Source organism: Ursus americanus, chromosome 12 (assembly GCF_024610735.1).
Source record: "Ursus americanus isolate L20-20 chromosome 12, mUrsAme1.1.p, whole genome shotgun sequence".
In the NCBI taxonomy this organism is placed as follows: Eukaryota; Metazoa; Chordata; class Mammalia; order Carnivora; family Ursidae; genus Ursus; species Ursus americanus.
The window spans coordinates 44,356,095-44,378,277 of NC_142138.1; the positions used below are offsets into that span (position 1 = coordinate 44,356,095).

At 41.2% G+C, this 22,183-nt stretch overlaps 1 protein-coding gene and 1 pseudogene across 1 annotated transcript in view; one reads left to right on the forward strand and one right to left on the reverse strand.

Annotated features, from left to right (window-relative positions):
• Nucleotides 1-20,844, reverse strand: part of DIPK1A (divergent protein kinase domain 1A) — a 104,175-nt gene extending 83,331 nt beyond the window's left edge. Inside the window, exon 1 of the mRNA XM_045801777.2 lies at nt 20,721-20,844. Coding sequence (XP_045657733.1) covers nt 20,721-20,774 — 54 coding nt within the window. The 5' untranslated portion in view covers nt 20,775-20,844. The remainder of the gene's footprint in view (nt 1-20,720) is intronic.
• On the forward strand, nt 16,852-17,222 carry LOC123795212 (small ribosomal subunit protein eS25 pseudogene; annotated as a pseudogene).
• Nucleotides 20,845-22,183: the final 1,339 nt, after the last annotated feature.

Genomic DNA, 22,183 nt, shown 5'->3' on the forward strand with positions numbered 1-22,183 from the left:
TAAATAAACTTTTTTAAAACAAGGCCAACATCTAATGCTGTTTTGAGATTCTGAAATTAAATGAAAATACTTATTTCAGAAATACATTTAACACTTTTTTTCTTGTGACAGTTACACAAATTAGCGTGAATTCCATATGTCCCTGAGTTATTTTTATCATAGAGCTACAAAGGTATTGTAACATACCATATTGTAATATATATAATCCTGAACTCATAAAAAAATAAAGTTAAAAATTTAAAAAGAGATGGGTGAGGTTTTTCTTCTTCAGTTAGTTCACATTTCCACGCAGTGACTATTACTTATCGTCAGGATGAAATAGTGATCAGCACCAATTCTATCGCTACTTTTAATTTTCATAAAGTTAAATGGTGAGAAACCCGTGTCATATAAATGAGAAGAGGAAAATGGAAGTCTTGTTAGAGCAATGATTTCTCAATTCTTCAAAATTTTTGAACGACGTTAAAAAAAAAGATAAGTCATATACCATCAAAAAATATACTTAATAGTATATTAGTTAACCGGCAAACAAATCAATTAGGTTATTCTCTCAGTTTTGTGAGAGCAAAAAAATGAAAACTGTTTGGATTGCAAAAGGAACTTTTATCTAGCATTACGTTAGACGGTGTCACTTACAGTCTTCCACTACCTTCACACTGACACCGGTCTTTTCAATTTTGCCCTTTGGCGCCCTGGTGTTTTTACATCCGGGGACCTTTGTGAGATCTGAGATACAGCAGTATGCCTTTCTTTCTTAATAGTGTGAGAAGGGCAACAGTGAATGAGAAGGGGAACAGCAGACCCAGCACCTCCATCATAAACACATTCTCAGGCAGAACAATGTTAGGAAAAGTACATGGGGAGTTTAAAGATCTACAAATTGGCTCCTTAACTATGCCCCATACTCCTTGAAAAGTGTACCTAATTTAAAGATACAAGTAAATGTGCATCTGCAGCCCACAGGATCCACACCAGCACAGGGATTCCATGGAAGTGAGCAGTAAATGCTTCTTGATGAGAGAAACGGCACGAACAAAATGACAAGCACCAAAATAGCAACATGATATATCAAAGGAAGAGCCCCACTTAAAAGCTGAGAATCAGACTGAAGCAAATTAAGTTGTTGCTTAAAGCATAATAATTAAGGCCTTTAAATTTACCAAACCACTCTGCTATCACAGGATAAAAAGGCTTGTTTATCCCTCCTCTGTCCTAAGGGAATAAATTATCTCATGAGTCTTTTATTTCACCCAAGTGCTATTTAAAAGCTATGAAATGTTTAAGCAATTCATTACATTAATATAAAAATCTTTATAGGACAGAAGTACAATTAAAACCAAAGGGTAGGAAGCACTGAGTAAGGTGGAAAGGATATGTTATCTGATGGTAATGCCAAGATCCCAGTTTTTGCCTGGCTGTCCCCTGCTCTTTAGTCATCCCCTCGCGGTTCGCCAACCAGCTGGCCAAATAGATGTCCTGACACTCATTAGCAGGTCACCTATTTTAATTATTTGCATTGTGCACATAGCTGCCCAATGTTTTTGTTGCTTATTTTTAAAGTTCATTTATTACCTATCCATCGGTACCAAAACAACTCCCAAAACTCCCCAAAGCAACATGTGAATTCTACGAGAGCAGAGATCTCTCAAGTCACTGCTCCAAGTTCAGCGCTTACCTGATACAGAGCAGGTAATATACTTGTTGACAATAGCCTATAGAAACCAGGCACAAAACTGACGTTAATTTTAAGACTCTAATCTTTAACTGAGCAGTTTTCTCTCTTTTTTTACTAAAATAAACTATTGCTATTATACAAGATTTTCTGAAAAATTGTGCCATTAGATCTTTACCCCTTTGAAATTATTTACTCTAATTCTCTTGCTTTACTTTACTGAAATAATTTATAAATTACGCAATGCTCAAATAGATACTGCAGCCATGAAATAAACAGGTTAGGTAAATATTCATAAGAGATATAGTTTAAAATTCATATCGGGACTTTAATTTCAAGATGGTAGGTTGAGGATGTGTGTTTACTACCTATAGCTTACGAAACCACACTCAAATAAGGGAGGCAAAAGATGCAATAAACCTATAATAGCAAAAGGAAAGAGAAGTTAAGGGGTTCACCAGTGGATGAAGGATACAACAAATTTCTAGAATTCAAAAAGCAGACAGAATTGTGTTGATGGATGAGACAGGCAGAGAAAGCCACAGACACAAGGCAAGCTAAGAGGAGCTGGAAGCCAAAATGCTTGTTGGAATGCTAAAAGGAATCTAGACAGCCAATCCGCCCAGGGACACCTGATGGCTCTGGGCTCCAGTCCAGCAGGTACAAGGGAGGAGAGAAGGGAAAAGGGGGGGCTGAAGACAGTGGGAATAATTGAAGGTCTGTACTTGGAACTGTGCTGGTTGGCATCCCCATCTGCTTCCCCCACCCCCACACAGATCACAGGTGGCCTGGCATTAACCCTCCGTCCAAAAGCCAGAGAGCTGAAAGAACAAATGACCTGGGGAAAGCCAAGCCATCTAGTGGGAGTACAACCTGCCCACAGTAGAGCACTCCTCTAGCACAAAGGCAGAGTCCGAGCACAGGCCTAGAGCAAGCAGGCCAGCCAAGGCATCTGGCTCTACACAGAGGGCTCAGTCAGCCATCCACATAGGTGATAAGTCTAGGGGGAAAAGAGACCAACTTTTAAAATGGCATAGAAAATCCATACCAGTTCCTCGGTCCTTCTTTCTAAAATATGAACAGACAACCAGGGATTACCAGGCACATGGGGAAAAAAGCAGCATGAGAAACAACTAAGAAAAACATAGAAAAAATAATAGAAAAAAGAACCCTGAGGAGAACAAATACAATTAAGCGACATAAGACAACATTAAAAAACAACAACAACAACAACTATAATCAAAAGATTCAAGAGGGTATTGCACCCATATAAAATAGGAATAGGAAACCACAAAAAAGGAACAAAGAACTTGCAAGAACTCTTTAAATTTTTCTTAGAATTTAAAGAGTGATTAGAAAAGGAAAGTAAATCAACAGATGATCTGGAAAACAAAACTGAGAAGCACAGAATGAGAGCATATGGATAAAAATATGGAAATAATAGAGAGACCATAAGAGACATAAAAAGTCAATCCAAGAACAGAAAAAAAGAGAGGGGAAAACTATTTAAGAAATAACAGAATTCCCCAGAGCTGAAGAAAGACCCAAGTCTTAAGATTGAAAGGGCTCAGTGAGTGGTCAATACAACTGACTGATAAAAGACCCACATCTATACATCTTCTCATAGAATTCCTAAACAAGTATATAAAGGAGACACTGAATAGGGAACACAGGTCACCCAGAAAGGACTGACAAATTGCTTCTTGTCAAGCAATAGAGGATGTTAGAAGACAATGGAGCCACGTCTTCACATTTTCTAAAGGAAATTATTTTCAGCCTCGAATGCTACACCTAGCTCAACTACAGATCGGTATGAAAGTACAACATAGACAGTTTTAGACATGACTCAGAAAGTTTATTTCCCACATAGCCTTTCTAAAGAACTCACTTCAGGATACACTCCAGGAAAATGATGGACTAAATCAAGACAGTGGAAGTGGATCCTGTGGGAGACACAGGATCCTGGGAACAGTGATTCCAACCCAGGAGAAGAGTGGATGGAGATCCTTGGAAGACAGCTGTGCGGTAGTCTAGAAAAGCATTTGGGTACAAAGGGGGATTCCACAGAATAGAAAATATAACTGAGAGGAGAGAAGAAGTGAGGCCATGACAAAGACATATTACGCTTGAAGGAGGAGGAGGAGGAGGAGGAGGAGGAGGAGGAGGAGGAGGAAGAGGAAGAGGAGGAAGAAGAGGAGGAGGAGAGGAGGAGGAGGAAGAAAAAGAAAAAGAATAATAATATGAAGAAAGGTAATGAGAAACCCCCTGGGGGAAAAAGGTACAAAAATCTACATTTCAAATATGAAGCAAGCTTATATGTACCCCGATTATAAGGAATGAATGGAGTAGGAGAAAAGAGGATCTGGTTGTTACTGATCACAGAACCTTGAGAGTCCAGGGTTCATTACCCCCGCCCTAGAGAGAAGAAACTAATCCCAGCACACAAATTGGCTCTGCACTAAATATTTACAGAATCATATTTTAGGGGATACTATAAATAGAGATGCCCTTCATCTAAGGCCAGAACTAACTTTGATACTTTGGCTGCAAGACATAAATTTCAGGATCCTACAAGAAAGACTGGCCAAAAGGGTTTCACTCTTATTTTCTATAAATGTGGCATGAAATGATAGCCAGTTCCTATCTGTACTACTCTCCCTAAAGATGACAGTTGTTTTCATTACTCAAACAGTCCAGCACTCCAGAGCTAGCTCAGCTCACTTGGGTTTGGGAGATGTCAGAAGAAATGTCTGCTCCCTACAGCTGAGCAGGTAACCATCCAGGAAAATAAGGTATATTGACTGCTCAGGGAAGAAACTGTGGCCTATGGTAATCACAAATTATAACTCTTGTTACTTCATTACAGATCCCAAAGGCTGGACTTTGAATTTTCATTCTTTAATCAGAATATTAAAAAGCAAGCAAGCATGATTTCTAAGCAAAAAGGAACTTTTTATAGAGAACGTGCAAACATCACATGTTCTCTTCCCTACTGGCAGAAATATGATGCAGCTTCTGGAAAAGGACAAATCCTTGCAGTAATCTGCTTAATAACAAGAGGCATTTGTCCTTGTCTGTTAATTCTACCTGCTTTCCTGACAAGGAGAAAGTAACTTCATGTTGCAGTCAATGGGTCTCAGGTTCATAAGGGAAACTCCTTTCTGGAAAAATTAACAGGTCATAACAGTATGATACTATTTATAGTTTTCATCTTTTAGATTCAACTTATATGGAGACTTGGTTGTCCTTGGTAACAGGACAAAATATGAAAGTTATCAACCTTGACAATGTAAAATAAGTGTCGCTGACAGAAAGTGAGAAAAACAGATGGAAAAAGAAGTACATGTTCTAATGCCCCTTTTTAAAAATGCGGGGTCGACAAAACTGTCATAAGTGGATGAAATGAGAAATAGAGTTGTCATTATCTAAAGTTACTAAGTCAAGCAGCAGAGGAAGTAAAATGAATAATATAACTACTATATCAAACACTGGAAGAGAGAATGAGATGACTGTAGTGTTAGAAAGCTAAACATTCATTTTTTTAAGTGGAAAGTCAATAGATAATACCTAAAGTTGATCAATCAAAAAAAAAAAAAACAGATAAAAGTCTATTATTTGGAGCAGTACCCCAAATCTTTTTGATTGTACAACCCTCTCAGGGAAATAACTTAGAGTCCAAATCCCTGACATTTGTATATTTACTTATTTATGTTCCATATAAATTTATGACTTTATTAATCTATTACATATATATTGTGACTTACATAAAAATAGACATTAAAAGTGTATCAGAATAATTCTGAATGAATTTTTTATGGAGAGGGAACACTTATAGTAAACCAGAAACAGAAAATCACTAGCTATTCTGACAAAAATAAACATTTTAAGATATAAAAAAGTATATGAGAACAAAGCACCTGTTAGGATATATAGAGTTTTTAGACACAGAGATCTAGAAGTTAGAGATGTAGCCACCAGGAAATCCCAAAAGATAGGAGGTTCAAAGAGGCTACCTTTCAGGAGTAAAGCTGGGGATACAAAGAAGTAGACAGGGAGACTTACCATTTGCATTATAAGCTCATCTATGCTATTTTACGTATTGTATACATGTGTTCTTCTGTATAAAGAATTAATCTAGGGTCACGTGGGTGGCTCAGTCAGTTAAGTGCCCGACTCCAGATTTCAGCTCAGGTCATGATCTTGGGGTCATGAGATCCACCCCATATGGCTTGTGGCCTTTGCTTCTTTCCCTCTCCCTCTGACTTCCCCCCCTTAGGCGCACTCGCTCTCTCTTCCTAAAATAAATAAATCAGGGGTGCCTGGGTGGCTCAGTCAGTTAAGCGTGTACCTTGGGCTCAGGTCATGATCTCAGGGTCCTGGGATGAAGCCCCACATCGGGCTCCCTGCTCTTCAGGGAATCTGCTGCTTCTTCTTCCTCTGCCCCTCCCTCCACCTCCCCACCTCCACTCATGCTTTCTCCCTCTCGCTCTCTCTCTCAAACAAATAAAATCCAAAATAAACACATAAGTAAAAACTTCATTAAAAGTATAAAATAAATCCTTTTAAAATTAATCTAAACAGCCCCATAAAACTCTGTCTCTACCAGTGTTAATGCTGATTCATTCATTCAACAAACATTTACTGAATATCTGCTCCAGGCTAGGGCTAGGCACAGGGGATGGAAAAGGGCAACTGACACCTTGGCTCCCAAGGAAATCCCAGTCTGGGGTGGAAACAAGCTATGAAAACCACTGATGACAACCAGTATCATAAACGCTGTAAGAGAAGTATGTGCCGGCTCTCATGCACACAGTCCGGGGCACGGAAGTGGCACACTAATAGTATGTGGGGTATTAAGGAGGGAGTGCTAAAGGGTCACTTCCTCTTGGAGTTGAAACCTGAAGGACTAGTAGAAAATTGAGACTAAACCAGGTAGAGAGGAATGCAGGGAAATGGGAGAAGGGCATTCTAGGGCAAAGGAGAAAAGGTGGGAGAGGGTAGATAGGCTGACACATGAGCATGGTTTGTTGGTAAACTAGAAGTTTTTCAGGATTGCTAGGGCAAACAGTGCATGAGGTGGTGGTGGCAGGAATGAAAGAGCAAGAAAGGAAGGGATCAGAAAGGAAGGGCCATGCTCAGAACTCTGCATGGTCTCCTGAAGATGGTGGGAAAGCCACTAAAGGATTTCACTAGCAGGGAGGGAGACTAGGTCAGATGTGCATTTGGGGGTAGGTTACTCTAGAAGCAACGCGGAAGATGGAGCTAAAAAGGGTAAATGAGGCAGGAAGTCCATTCTGGAGGCTATTGAGACAGAAGGAGAGAATCACGGTACCAGAAGGAGAGAGATGGCCAATGGGTACGTGAAAAGGTACTCAACATTACTAATCATCAGGGAAATGCTCTTGAGTAACTGGAAAGTATCACTAGCTGAAACAGGGAAAGAAGCAAGTTTCGAGGGGGGTGGAGTTTAGGTTAGGACATGTTAAATATGAAGTGTCCCATAAGAGAGTCCTAATCATAGGAAACAAACTGAGGGTTGCTGTAGGGGAGGGGGTGGGAGGATGGGGTAACTGGGAGCATGTGATGTAATGAGCACTGGGTGTTATATAAGACTGATGAATCACAGGCCTGTACCTCTGAAACCAATAATACATTATATGTTAATTAAATGAATTTAAATTAAAAATGTTTACAAAATATGAAGTGCCATCTAAAAGTAGATATCAAGCAGCTGGAAGTGCAAATCTAAAGTTCTGGGGGAGAGGTTCAGGCTGGTGATACAACACTAGAGACTCATTAATATTTGGGTTGTAGTGGAAGCCATGTGAAAAGCTGCAGTTATCCATCGGGACTGCACAAAATGAGAAGCCGAAGAAGGTTCGAGTGCTGGGGAAAGCAGGGAGCAAAGGACTGAAGAGACTAAAGGAAAGGGCAGGAGTACCAGGAAAGAATGAAAGAAGGTCAGGGCAACAAGGAGGTGGTAAATGAGCCAAGGAAGAGCAGCTGAAATGACAGGTCATGGCATCCGGACTGAATAGGGAAGGGAGGGAAGCCAGAGGGGGCTGGCGGACTGGAAGGCACGGGAGTGGCAAAGGCCTCAATTATGAAGACGGGAATAAGATGGTGGTGGGTGAGAATAAAGAAGAGGAACGCAAGAGAGACAGGAATGTGTGCTCCCAGAGCTCAGTGTCTTAGAGTGGTTACAGAATAGTTTTGAATATATGTAAACACATGTGTAACACAGTGCACAACCTGAGTATACACTCAGGACAAAAGGACAAGACGAGGGTAATAAACAGGCCCTGTCTTCTCTGGGGACAAATTTAGTTCTACTGGATCAGGTGTGCCTAAAATATTGTCAGCTGGCCCATTAAAAACAAAACCAAGCGTTGTCTTCTTTAAGGGGTAAAGAACAATTCTAATTAATTATAGTAATAAAGAGAAGTAAGTTACACTTTAAGAAAGTTTTCTTAGAGTTCATGAAGTGAAATTTTTGTGCTCTTACTTTCATTGTATAAGGGTACAAAAGTTTTAAGAATAGGATCTGTTGTAAAAACAAATATTCTTGCATGTGACGTTCAGCAGCGATTTGCATTTTCTTCTAAATAAATATCCATGATTCCTCCCATAGTAATTGTTGGAGTGATAAATACAAATCTCTCGGGATGCCTGGCTGGCTCAGCCAGAGGAGTATGCAACTCGTGACCTTGGTGTCAGGAGTTCAAGTCCCACGTTGGGTGTAGAGATTACTAAAAAAATATATAAACTTAAAAAAATATAACTCTCTTATAAAATCTATTCTACGACAACATCTTTAAACCTAATAGTAATGGGAAAGACACAAATAAAATATTTTAGGAAATAATTGACTTTTTTAATTGTCAGAATTCAGTTGTATTCTTTTTGTGGTAGGCAGAATTCTAAAGATGTCTCCCAAGATTCCCACCCCCTGGTTATTGAATCAAACACTAACCTAGGTACTGCAATAAAGGGACTTTGCGGCTGGAACTAAGGTTACTAATCAACTGACTTTAAAGTAAATATCCTGGGTTATCTGGGTGTACCCAGTGTAATCGCACGAGCCCTTAAAAGCAGAAGAGAAAGGGAGAAGAGCCAGAGCATGGGGCAGAGAGGAAATCAGAGAGATGTGAAGCATGCAGAGGCTCTACCACTCTTGCAGGCTTTGACGATGGAGAAAGGGAGCCACAGACCAAAGAGTGCAGGCGGCCCCTAGAAGCTGAGAAAAACCCCAGCCAGCAGTCAGCAAGGAAATGGACACCTCAGTCCTACAACAGTATGGAACTGAGTTCTGGCAGCAACCTGAAAGAGCCCAGAAGCCAATTCATCCCCAGAGCTCCAGAAAGAAACTCAACCCCAGTGACACTTTGATTTTCAACCTTTGAAACCTGGGACAGAGAACGAGCCAGGCCAAATTGTGCCCAGACTTCTAACCTACAGAACTGTGAGATAAGGGCACAAATGGGTGTTGGTGTAAGCTGCTAAATTTGTGGTAATGTGTTCCAGGACTACTGGAAAACTAACACACTTTCATTAATTACTGACTTCAGATGTGCTCTATCAAATCTCATTTTCTTGACCCTTAATGTAACTTTGGACAGAATTCACACATTTTCCAATAATACTCAGTCATTACGAAATCCAGTCTAATTTATTTTTCCCCAAACTTTTATTTTGAAAATCTTTAAATCTGTAGAGAATTTAAAAGAATAGTATTAAAAAATACCCTTATACCTATATTCATCAATAGCTGACATTGTCCTCTATTTGCTTGCTTGCTTGCTCATTCTCTCTAAACATACATAAATATCTCTACCTCTCTTACTTCCCTCTTCTCTGTATCGGTGGTCCTCAACTAGGAACAACTGTGTCTCCCAGAGAACATTTGGCAATGTCTAGAGACATTCTGATTGTCACTATTGGGGGGTGTTACTGGTATCTAGTGGTTAGAGGCCAGGGATGCCGCTAAACATCCTACAAACAGAGCCCCACACGACAAGGAATTTACCCAGCCCGAAATGTCAATAGTGCTGAGTTAAGACACCCTGTACTTTATAAACGGATATACAAACAATTTTCCTGAACTATCTGTAAGTAAATTATAGACATTGTGGCATTTTTTTACCCAAAACATTTCAGTTTATACCGTTTAAATAATGAGACTCTACTAAATAACTCAACAATAATACAATTATACCATCCGATGTAATCCATTTTCAAATTTCCCCTTTATCTCAAAAAAGTCCTTTATCACTTTTTATTCAAAAGCTAGATCTAATCAATGGTACAGAGGTTGGCATGTTGATCAAGATTTTAAATTTAATATAAACTAGAAGCTCTACTTTTCAAGCAATAGGGGTCAGGCAGTAAAACTTGTGGTGCCAGCTCTAGGATCTATAAGTCTGTGACTCTGACACCATGCATGTCTGAAATGGGTGCGGTAATTAATTCAGAAGGATGTTATAAATCTCTCTTGCAAGAATATCCTCAAACATGATTACCCAGTTCTTAGGACAGAAAGGGGAACTCTGTTTATAATAACCCATAACCCTATTGAAAAAACATCAATCTGAAACAACAATCAAGAAGGAATGTTTTCCAAAGAAGACAAGAAAATGGCCAAAAAACACATAAAAAGATGTTCAACATCACTCATCATCAGGGAAATACAAATCAAAACCACAGTGAGCGGGGCGCCTGGGTGGCCTCAGTTGGTTAAGCATCTGTCTTCAGCTCAGGTCATAACCTCAGGGTCCTGGGGCAGCTCTCTACTCAGCAGAGAATCTGCTTCTCCTGTGCTCTCCCTCCCTCTCTCTCTCAAATAAATAAAATCTTAAAAAAAAAATACACACACAGTGAGATACCACCTCACACCTATTAGTATGGCCATTATCAAAAAACAAACAAACAAACAAACAAAAAACCCAGAAAAGAACAAGTGCTGGCAAGGAGATAGAGCCCTTGTGCCCTGCTGGTGGGCATGTAAATGGTAAAACAGTATGGCATCTCCTCAAAAAATTAAAAATAGAATTACCCAATGACTTAGCAATCTCGCTTTTGGGTATATATCCAAAATCATTGCAAGCAGGATCTCAAAGAGATATTAGGATTCCCATGTTCACTGCAGCATTAGCCACAACAGCCAAGAGGTGGAAGCAACCTAAATGTCCAGTGATGGATGAATGGATAAAGAAAGCATGGTATCCACATACAGTAGAATACTATTCAGCCTTTAGAAAGAAGGAAATCTTGTCATATGGTACAAGATGGATGAATCTTGAGGGCATTATGCTAAGTGAAGTAAGTCAGTCACAAAAAAACAAAACTGCATGATTCTACTTATATGAGGTACCTAAAGAAGTCAAACTCATAGAAACAGAAAGTAGAATGTGGTTACCAAGCTGGCAGGGAGGGGGAAATGGGGAGCTGAGCTGTTGTTTAATAAATACAGAGTTTCAGTTTTGCAAGATGAAAAAGTTCCAGAGAGCTGTTGCCAACAATGTGCATACATATATATATTAAAGATTTTTTTTTAATTTCTTCGAGAGAGAGACAGAGATAGCAACAGAGAGCACGAGCTGGGGAGGAGTGGGACAAGCAGACTCCCCGCTGAGCAGGGAGCCCGATGTGGGGCTCAGTCCCAGGACCCTGGGATCATGACCTGAGCCAAAGGCAGACGCTTAACCGACTGAGCCACCCAGGCAACCCAACAATGTGCATATATTAACACTAATGTACCATAGACTTGAAAATGGTAAGATCATGAATTTTACGTTGTATGTTTGGAGTCACAATAAAAAAACAAAACAAAAGAAAAAAAATCACCATGATTCCAGGATCACATCTAAAAAAGATAACTATTTAATTTCATGAAATATTCAGTCAACTCCCCCCCAAAAAGAATTACTTCTTTTTTTTTCTAAAGATTTTATTTATTTATTTGACAGAGACAGAGACAGCCAGCGAGAGAGGGAACACAAGCAGGGGGAATGGGAGAGGAAGAAGCAGGCACCCAGCAGAAGAGCCTGATATGGGGCTCGATCCCAGAACGCCGGGATCACGCCCTGAGCCGAAGGCAGACGCTTAGCAACTGTGCCACCCAGGAGCCCCAAGAATTACTTACCTAAAGAAAAATTCACCCACTAATATTTTGGGGTTTTTTCCAAATATGTTCACATTACAATATCTTAGTTTTTCTAAATTAATATACTTTGTAGATTAAAATTTTTTAAAAATTATTCACAAAATACTTGAATGTCTAGAAATATGTTTAAAATGTGAGATATTTAGCTTTTCAACAGTATTTAACAGAATGGTACAGTACTGTTTTTTTTTTTTAAGATTTTATTTATTTATTTGACAGAGAGAGAGACAGCCAGCGAGAGAGGGAACACAAGCAGGGGGAGTAGGAGAGGAAGAAGCAGGCTCCCAGTGGAGAAGCCTGATGTGGGGCTTGATCCCAGGACTCTGGGATCACGCCCTGGGCCGAAGGCAGACACTTAACGACTGCACCACCCAGGCGCCCCGGTACAGTACTGTTGTAAAGCAACTTAAAAGAAATTAAAACACTGGGGCACCTGGGTAGCACTCCATTGAGCGCCTGACTCTTGGTTTCAGCTATAGGCCATGATCTCAGGGTCATGAGATCCAGCCCCATGTCGGGCTCTACACTCAGCACAGAGTCTGCTTGGGACTCTCTCTCCCTCTCCCTCTGCACCCCCTCTCACTGCACGCACGCTTGCTCTCTCTCTAATAAATAAATAAACAAATAAATCTTTAAAAAAAAATGAAAATATACCTAACTGCAAAAGGAAGGAAGGAAGGAAGGAAGGAAGGAAGGAAGGAAGGAAGGAAGGAAGGAAGGAAGGAAGTTAGGAAGGAAGAGAAAGAAAGAAAGAAAGAAAGAAAGAAAGAAAGAAAGAAAGAAAGAAAGAGAAAGAAAGGAAGAAAGGGAGAGAAAGAAAGAAAGAGCAAGCTTCTACAGAGAATACAAAACAACTCTATAATTCATCAAAATGAAAAACCGGGCGGCACTGGAAAGATGATGATGAAGAAACCAACACTGTTACTGGCTGCTACAACCCGGAAGTGTGGTGAGGATGCAGTCTGTCTGAGAATTAATCGTTCCTTTGAGTTTCTAACAGAGGTAAAAAGCAATTAATAGTAATATAAATGGCTACATTATAATTTTATGCTTGAATTTAAGGTATTATGGGATGCATATGCTCTCAATATACTGACCGGTCTTAGGAAGCTAATCATAGTTTTAGAGATTTAGTTTCAGGCAAAGGCAAAAATTTAGCTCCGAACAGCAGGTCTGACAAACATGATGAGAAGCACACCACCTCTAGCCTTTGGGGAACAGGGAACCACCACCTGCTCTAATTATCTTTAGATCGAAAATAAACCTGGAGGCTGAAAATGGGCAAGAAGCCATAATACTCTTAGTACCGTACTTGTCAACATCATCACTTACTACCAGTTAATCTAGATCAGTAAGCCCATCTGGCACTAAATCCCACAAAATAGCCACACTAAGTCATAACCAAACCATCTACAGCAGTCATGTTTGAAAAACAGTACTAATATAAGCCAAAGAGCCTGGTCTCAGAAATGTTAAACAAGTACCCACACCCTAATTAGAACATGCTAGCTATCCCTTCCTTCATGACAGCCCTACTGAACACATAAACCGTTAGTCATTTTTAAGAAGATGCCTCAAGAAATAGATAACTTTTGCAATCTAAAGGGTTTAAAAACCTTTAGAAGTACCCACATATCTCAAACTTCAAATTCCATTAGAATTGCAGCAGGTTTTTCAATGCAATAGGGCATGCAGACAGAATGACTAGAATGGAAAATGTGTATCATCTAAATATAGAGAATTGCTCTAAATTGTCTTCACTTTCATTCTTCCAGGACTTAATGATAGTGAGAAGGAAGAAGGTATTCTAAACTAAAACGAAGGAATTATAGGGCTGTGTTATCAGTCCCACTCAGACTTGAGTAAACCCTAAACAAAGTAGATCCTAATTTGTAGAAAACACACTGCTAAAAACAGATAGATGCAGACGTCATTCTGAGTCGCTACACCCCGCAGGCCACAAGTAGTATCATCATAATGGTGTGTGGAAGATAAACACTGCCTGAAAATGGTCTGAACTGGTTAATACACCCACAGTTTCCGACCTCTGATGCAGGACTCTACTCTGTTCAATGTGCCACAACAGTTAGCCAGCCCAGGAAGTACTATTTCTAAGGTAAGGTTTCAACAAACTGGCTGGAAAGCATGGAACTCTAAGCTGGTATGCTCTGAGAATGATGCCTTGCCATGGGAAGCTTGTTGCTCTGCTAAATGTCTGCAGGTCGCAAACGCTCCTGGCCGACAGAGAGGCCCCACAGACAAACAGTACATCTGCAGGGCTTCTCTGGAAGAGGTACTCCCTGCATCAAAAAGCTGGCACTGGTGCAATCAGCAACAAGAGGCAGAGAAAAGGACCACATCAATGAGATAAACTCAGTTCCTTTTCTTTTCTTTGTTTTTTCACAGCTTTATTGAGATGATTCACAAACCATACATTTTATTCATTTAAAGTATACAATTCGATGGTTCTTAGTATATTCGTAGAGTGCAACCATCACCAGTCTCAGTTTTAGAACATTTCCATTACCCCCAAAATAAACCTCATACCCATTTCCCCCAACCCTCCCAGCCCGAGGCAACAACTAATCCATTTTCTATCTTTATAGATTTGCCTTTTCTGGACATTTCACATAAATGGAACTATATAATACGTGGTGTTTTAGGGCTGGCTTCTTTCATGTATTTAATATTTTCAAGGTTCATCCATGTTATTGTATATATCAGTTCTTCATTCCTCTTTTTTGCTGAATAATATTCTACTATGTGGATATACCACACAGTTCTTCTTCACAAGCCATAGAATCTCTTTTGCTATATAAACAAAGCTTTAAACAGTGATTAGGGGGGCGCCTGGGTGGCACAGCGGTTGAACCTCTGCCTTCAGCTCAGGGCGTGATCCCGGCGTTATGGGATCGAGCCCACATCGGGCTCCTCCGTTATGAGCCTGCTTCTTCCTCTCCCACTCCCCCTGCTTGTGTTCCCTCTCTCGCTGACTGTCTCTCTGTCGGATAAATAAATAAAATCTTTAAAAAAAATAAATAAATAAACAGTGATTAGGCCCCCACATTAGCCCATAAATGCCTATTCAATCCATATTATAGCTGAAAATATATCATTAATTGCATAATGTTATAGTTATCTAGAAGTATTATCAATTACCACAGTGTTATCTGGATCAATAAAAACACTGGGATTTAAAGTCCTTTATAATTAAGTCAACTGCTTAATTTTTTTTTCCTCCTGTAAATTGTAGGAGGAAAAGAACTTGCAAGCCCTGAGGCCTGAACACTTCAGAACATAAATGTTTTTTGACCTCACCCAGTGGAAGACAAACAATAAAATTACAACTATATAAAGCTGGTCTCTGCAACTTCCCTTTCCTCTTGCTGGGCCCTTCATCTCTCCCCTCCATCTTTGAGATCTAATTCCTTCTGTACTCTTTACTCCGCCCCCTATCCCCAAAACAAAGCAAGATCTTTTACACCTGTTAACTGATGTATCCTCATTCGAAATAAAACAATACATTTACATGAAAATGTTACTTAAACCAGCCATTTATTTTCTAAGACATTCTCCCAACACAATATGAGAATTAGTTTCCCTAAATGAACACTTTCCAGCATGAACAAGCTGGTGAGGGGGTAGTTTTTTGTTTTGTTTTGGCCGAGAGACCCTCTCGCATCACAGTAAGCCCACTCCATAGCAAACCTAGTCAGTCTTTTAAGGGTAATGCATATCCAGAAGGAGGGCAGAGAAAAATAATGAATTGTTATCAAATTTGTTAGGTATGATAATTGTATTGTGATTATGTCTAAAAATATACTTATCTGTTAGAAATGCATAATAAGGTATTTGGATGGAATGATGTGATATCTGAGATTTGTTTCAAAATACTTCAGTTGGTTGGAAGAACAAATATTATTAAAATGTCCATACTACCCAAAGCAATTTACAGATTTAATACAATCCCTAACAAAATAACAACAGCATTTTTCACAGAACTAGAACAAACAATCTTAAAATGTGTACGGAGCCACAAAAAACCCTGAATAACCAAAGCAATCTTGAAAAAGAACAAAACTGGAAGCATCACAGTCTCAGATTTCAAGATACACTACAAAGCTGTAGTAATCAAAACAGTATGGTACTGGCACAAAAATAGACACAAAAATCAAGGAAACAGAACACAGAGCTCAGAAATAAACCCACGATGATACGATCAATTAATCTTCGACAAAGGAGGCAATAGGAAAAAGACAGTCTCTTCAACAAATGGTTCTGGGAAAAGTGGACACCAACATGCAAAAGAATGAAACCGGACCACTTTCTTATACCATACACAAAAATAAATTTAAAATAGATTAAGGACCTAAATGTGAGACCTAAAGCCATAAAAATCCTAGAAGACAGCACAGGCAGTAATTTCTCTGACATCAGCTCCAGCAACATTTTTCTAGATATGTCTCCTGAGGCAAGGGAAACAAAAGCAAAAATAAACTATTGGGACTATATCAAAATAAAAACTTCTGCAAAGCAAAGGAACCAATCCACAAAGCTAAAAGGCAACCTACTAAATGTGAGAAAGTATTTGCAAATGACATATTTGATATAAGGTTAGTATTCAAAATAATAAAGAACTTATAAAACTCAACACCCAAAAAACAAATAATCCAATTTAAAAATGGGCAAAAGACGTGAACAGACATTCTCCAAAGAAGACATACAGATGGCCAACAGACATATTGAAAGATGCTCAACGTCAGTCATCATCAGGAAAATGCAACTCAAAACCACAATGTGATATCACCTCACATCTGTCAGAATGGTTAAAATCGAAAACTCAACAAGCAACAAGTGTTGGTAAGGGTGTAGAGAAAAAGGAACCCTCTTGCACTGTTGGTGGGAATGCAAACTGGTGCATCCACTCTGGGAAGCCAGTATGGAGGTTCCAAAAAAAAAATAGCTTTTGGTCTTTGAGAGAAGCTGCAGGGGTGGCCGCTGTTCTCTGAGCTTTGCAATGTCACCCAAGGACGACAAGAAGAAAGATGCCAGAAGGTCAACCAAGAAAGAGAAAGACCCAGTGAACAAACCTGCGGGTAAGACGAAAAAGAAGTGATCCAAGGGCAAAGTTCAGCGCAAGCTCAATAACCTGGTCTTGTTTGACAAAGTGACATATGACAAACTCTGTAAGGAAGTTCTCGGCTAAAAGCTTATAACCCCCCTGTTGTCTCTGAGAGACTGAAGATTTGCGGTTCCTAGCCAGGGCAGCCCTTCAGGAGCTCCTTAGTAAAGGACTTATTAAACTGGTTTCAAAGCACAGACCTCAAGTAATTTACACAAAAAAATACCAAGGGTGGAGATGCCCCAGCTGCTGGTGAAGATGCATGAACAGATCCCACCAAATGTACATTTTGAAAAATAAAACTTTATTAAATAAAAAAATTAAAAGTAGAATAACTCTATCATTTAGTAATTTCACTCCTGGGTAATTTATCCAAAGAATATGAAAACACTAATTCAAAAAGATACGCACACCCTCATGTTTACTGCAACATTATTTACAATAGCTAAAATATGGAAGAAGCCCATCCGTCCATCGATAGATGAATGGATAAAGAAGTGGTATAGATAGATAGATAGATAGATAGATAGATAGATAGATAGATAGATAAAATGGAGTATTAGTCAGCCATAAAAAGGATGACATCTTGCCATTTGCAACAACATAGATGTTGTTGCAACCAACTAGAGAGTATAACACTAAGTGAAATAAGTTGGTCAGAGAAAAACAAATTCCATATGTGGAATTTAAGAAACAAAACAAATGAACAAAAGAAAAAAGAGACCATCCAAAAACCAGACTCAGGACTATAGAGAACAAACTGATGGTTACCAGAGAGGAGGCAGGTGGGGGGATGGGTAAAATAGGTGATAGGGATTAAGAGTACACTTATCATGATGTATGGAATTGTTGTATCACTATATTGTACACCTGAAACTAATAAAACACTGTATGTTAACTATACTAGAATTAAAAAATTTTTTTAAAATCCAAAAAACCCCCACTTTAGTCAGAAGGAGGACAATGGGGGGAGAAATGGAACAAACTACTAGTAATTGTTGAGGGCAGGTGATAGGTAGGTGAGAGTTCATTATTCTTTTCTGCCTTATGTATGTATAAAAATTTCCATAGTAAAATAGTTTTAAAGAGCAAGAAACTGTTCTCTTCCTCTCAGGTAGTCTTTTGCTTCTTCCCTTTTCCTTCAGAGCACTTACTGTTGTCATTATACATTTTTGAGATTATTTAATGTTTGTCTCTCTAACTAGACTTTAAGCTCCATGAGGATCAAAAGGTGTCTGCATAGCTCCAGTAGAATTGCTACCACCTCACAAAGTTTCTGGCATGTGACAGGCCTCCAACAAATATTAAGTAAATGACTTAGTCGATATAAGTCATTGCGCACCTGAGTCAATATCAATAAATGCTCAATAAATAAAATGGAGGGGAGAAAGCCAGAAATCTTTGGATGAAGGAATTCAACATATTTACCTATATGTACTCACCATTTACATTCACATACTTTTCTATTTAAAGTGCAGTAAAAATGTCACGAAACAGATTTACTTCATCTAGCTTGTCCTCACTATACTCATGTGATGTACTCAGTTAATAACTATAATCTCCACTTTATGATACGGAAACTATGGAACTAAAAAGTTAGGAAACTTTTTCAAGGTCATGATGAGACAAAGGCACAAACGAACAAAGCTCAGCTCTGTTCTCAGGCCTCATGCTGTTCCTAAAAGAACATGATTTTAGTCTCAGGAAAAATAAAACAATAAAAGAGGAAAGGGAGTACTGTATATATTAATTCAATCTTCAGTGGCTGAGAAACTTGAGTAGCTGTATAACAGTCTCAGATGGAAATATTTTGACTTTGCCCAAAACGATTTCAAGGTTGAAGAACCTAGTAGTAGAGGAATCTAAAAAGCAAAAGGTGAGGCATTTAGACAATAGGGAATAGAAAAAGGTGACACTTAAGTAATGTTGTTTTTTTTTAACTGGTTAAATTGAAATAGTATAGCGAGGGACAACTAACAAGAAAATTCATAAAGAGAATAAATACTAATACCAAGACATTAAGACACCAGTCCCCTGGGTTCCCAAGTTTTAAGTTTATTTATCTCAAATATAATACTAGGATTAATAATGTTTCTATTTAATCATTATTTTATATAGAAGTAGCCTACTAAAATATCACTATGCTCCCAAATCCTTTTGAAATGGTTAAAACCCAAGTCTACCTTAATTTAGTAATAGATAATGATGTGCACATTCAGAAAGGCAGAACTGCCAAATGTTTGCCATTAATGGAAGCATAACTATTTGTAAAACTAATCTTAATTCAGCCAATCTGAAAGCTCTTGAGCTATGGTGCCAAAACATGTCATGGCCGCATTTACGGAGAACATTTAGAGACAAACTAATCAAAGTCTAAAATAAAGTCTGCCACAAAATCTAAAAAATTAAAATACCTCGTTTTAGCAAAACACATTTTAAATATCCCAACAAACTTATTTTGGGGAAAGCGTCTGGAAAGATTTTTTGTTGTTCACGTAAAGGGTTACAAAGAGTTACTCTACTGTTACTCAAGCACAATTGAGTAACAATTGGAGCCGCTGCAAGGACTCAGGGTGTTCAACTTTACGCCTATACTCTTTATATCATGGGTTGTCAAAAAATGCTTCCAATCTGCAGTACGTCGTTCACTGCAGGGTAACCATTTACATATCCAATTTCCAAACAAGAATGAAAGATTTATTTGCTCCATGATGGCTTCTTCTCAACTTTTAAAATAATTTATAAAAGCGCTAGTTGAGCATGAATTCCCATCCCCAAATACCGTATCAATACCTTCAGCCTTTTAATGTAATTGGTACAAGGAGTACTGTCCTCTGACGGCAGACAGCACTGCTGACCCACGCGAGGCATTGATTTGTAGTTGTTTTTCCACTGGGGTGATGGATTTGCGCTCAGCTACTCACGGTGTCTACTAGGTCCCCCTGGTGACCAACAGTACATGAAGGCAGTAGTAGGGTTCGAAGACACAGACTGGCAGCGGCACAGAGGGCGGAACGGGAAATCATGAAAGATTAACACGCGAACGGTACACATGACATGACTGAGAATTACGTTTGCATTGCTGGGGTATTTGAGATCGGCACCAGACACGGTCCCCTTTCCTTTTAGAAAGCAAACACCCATCCGCCTCTCGGGCTTTTTGAGTCCTACGTCCTATTTAAATCACGAGTGTGATGGAAAGAGCGAAACAAGGGCTCAGCACTAGGCACACGTCGCTTCTCGGGGATTTGGGGTAACACTGATGTGACAAATTGCCATAATTTTCTAAAATATGGTGGAATGACACACCACCTTTCCTACCACCGACCGAACACACAGAGTCGTGAAAAGCCAACCTGCGGGGCCCACAGGGGAGGAGGAGGAGAGCGCCAGAGCAGGGAGCAGCCGGCGCAGGTCCCGAGCCCAGGCTGCCGAGCCTCAACTACTAGGGGCGTGGGATCGCACCCAGGTCACGTCTTGGGGCTCTCGGGATGCTAGGGGCGCCACCGCGAGCCCGGGCGGAGAGACCCGGGCCCCGCAGCCCGGCGGCCAGGGCGCGAGAGGCGCCGGGGCAGCCGTGGTGGGCGCGGGCAGCGCCGCCGTGGGGTCTGCGGCGCCGGGGCGGCAGGGGAGGGCGCGCCGCCAGGTGCCGGACGGCAGGGGGCAGCGGGTTTCGGGAGGGCGCCGACCCAGGGAGGGAAGGGGGAGGCGGGAGAGTCCCGCGCGGCAAGGGAGGGCGCCCGGCGGGCTCGTCGCCGGCCTACCTGGAGGTAATAGGGTTTCCTTAGCCAGGCCCCCGGACAGAGACTCCTCGCCATGGTAATCACACATCGCCCCGCCGCGCCGCAGTCAGAGGCGGACCCGAGCGCTGGCGACCCGGCTCCCCGCCTTCCCCCTCCTCCCCGCCCCCAGCCCGCCCGGGCCCGCCCACTCCTCCGCCCCCGCCGCGGCGCCCGCCGCGCTCCCCTCCCCGGCCCCGCGGCGGTGACGGCGGCCGGCTTCCCGAGCCTCGGCCTCCTGCTCCGCTCGCCCGGCCGCGGCGGCTGTCAGAGCCGCAGCTGCCGACTCCGCCATAAAGGGGAGTCGCGCCTTGCCTCGGCCGACACAAATCCAACTGCGCCTCGCGCTTAAAGGGGAGGCGTGCGGAGGAGGCAGAGGGCGCCGCGGCAGGCCGGGTGTCGCCCGCTCCACACGGGGAGGGGCGGGTCAAGCAGGGTGTGTGCCGCGCGGCCCTGAGCGCCGGCCCTTCGGACCTCGCGGACCTGGCCGTCGGCTCCCGACTCCCAGCGCTGCACCCGCCGCGCCTCCCGCCAACCCCGCTACCACTCCAGTTGGGACTGACGTTCCCTTTGGACTGTGCTCCTTCAGTCGGGACGTGTCTGGGCGGGCTGCATGGAAATTTAAGGGAAGCTTGGGGTTCCTTGCGTGGAGACGGGCTCGTTCTCCGCGCGCGGCGGCGGGTGCGGCCGGGGCAGGGGGCGTCTGCCGCAGCCCGAAAGGCCTACGCGCGCAGCCCCTGAGGACTGGGCTCTGCGCTTGTGGCCGAGCGAACGCGGACAGGTCTCCTCTCCGCTGAACTGAGAGTGCCCCCCAAAGCCATTTCGCCTCTTAACGGCCTTCAACTTTTCAAAAAATGTACTTTTAAAACATTCAGACTGCAAGTTTGTATTGTTTTCAGACATCTTCAGAGTTTTCGTGGCCCCACCCAGGAACCCTGAGTCAAAAGAAAAAAAGGAAATAGTACCGAATTAAATGCAGCCCTGAAGACAGGAGACCTGGGACGTGGCATAGCTACTCAGTGAGGGCTACATAACGAAGGGTGTGGTGTCTTTCTTTTGACAGTGAAGTCCAAATAAGGGAAAAAAGAGCCACCCTAGTGGGAGAACAGCTGTTGATCCGAGAGACGCGTAATGAAGGAAGATGCGTTTTTGCTTCTTTTTACCCCACATACCACCTTTTCACGTGATGCCAACAGTTTAGGTAGCCAGTTGAAACTCGTTGCTCTGAGCAGTGTTTTCTTCAGAAGAAAACCTGTACTCAGTCGCTGTGGTTTTTACCTAAACCTCGTTCTGGTGCTTTGCATTTCTGAAGAAAAAAAAAAATCTTCACATCTGCCCCTCGCCCCAACCCACATACAGACACAGATTTTAAACCAGGGTGTTTGTGATTGCTTGCAGATAAATCCATTTTTCACTGATTTTCAGTTTGGGTTAAAAGAACAGTAATT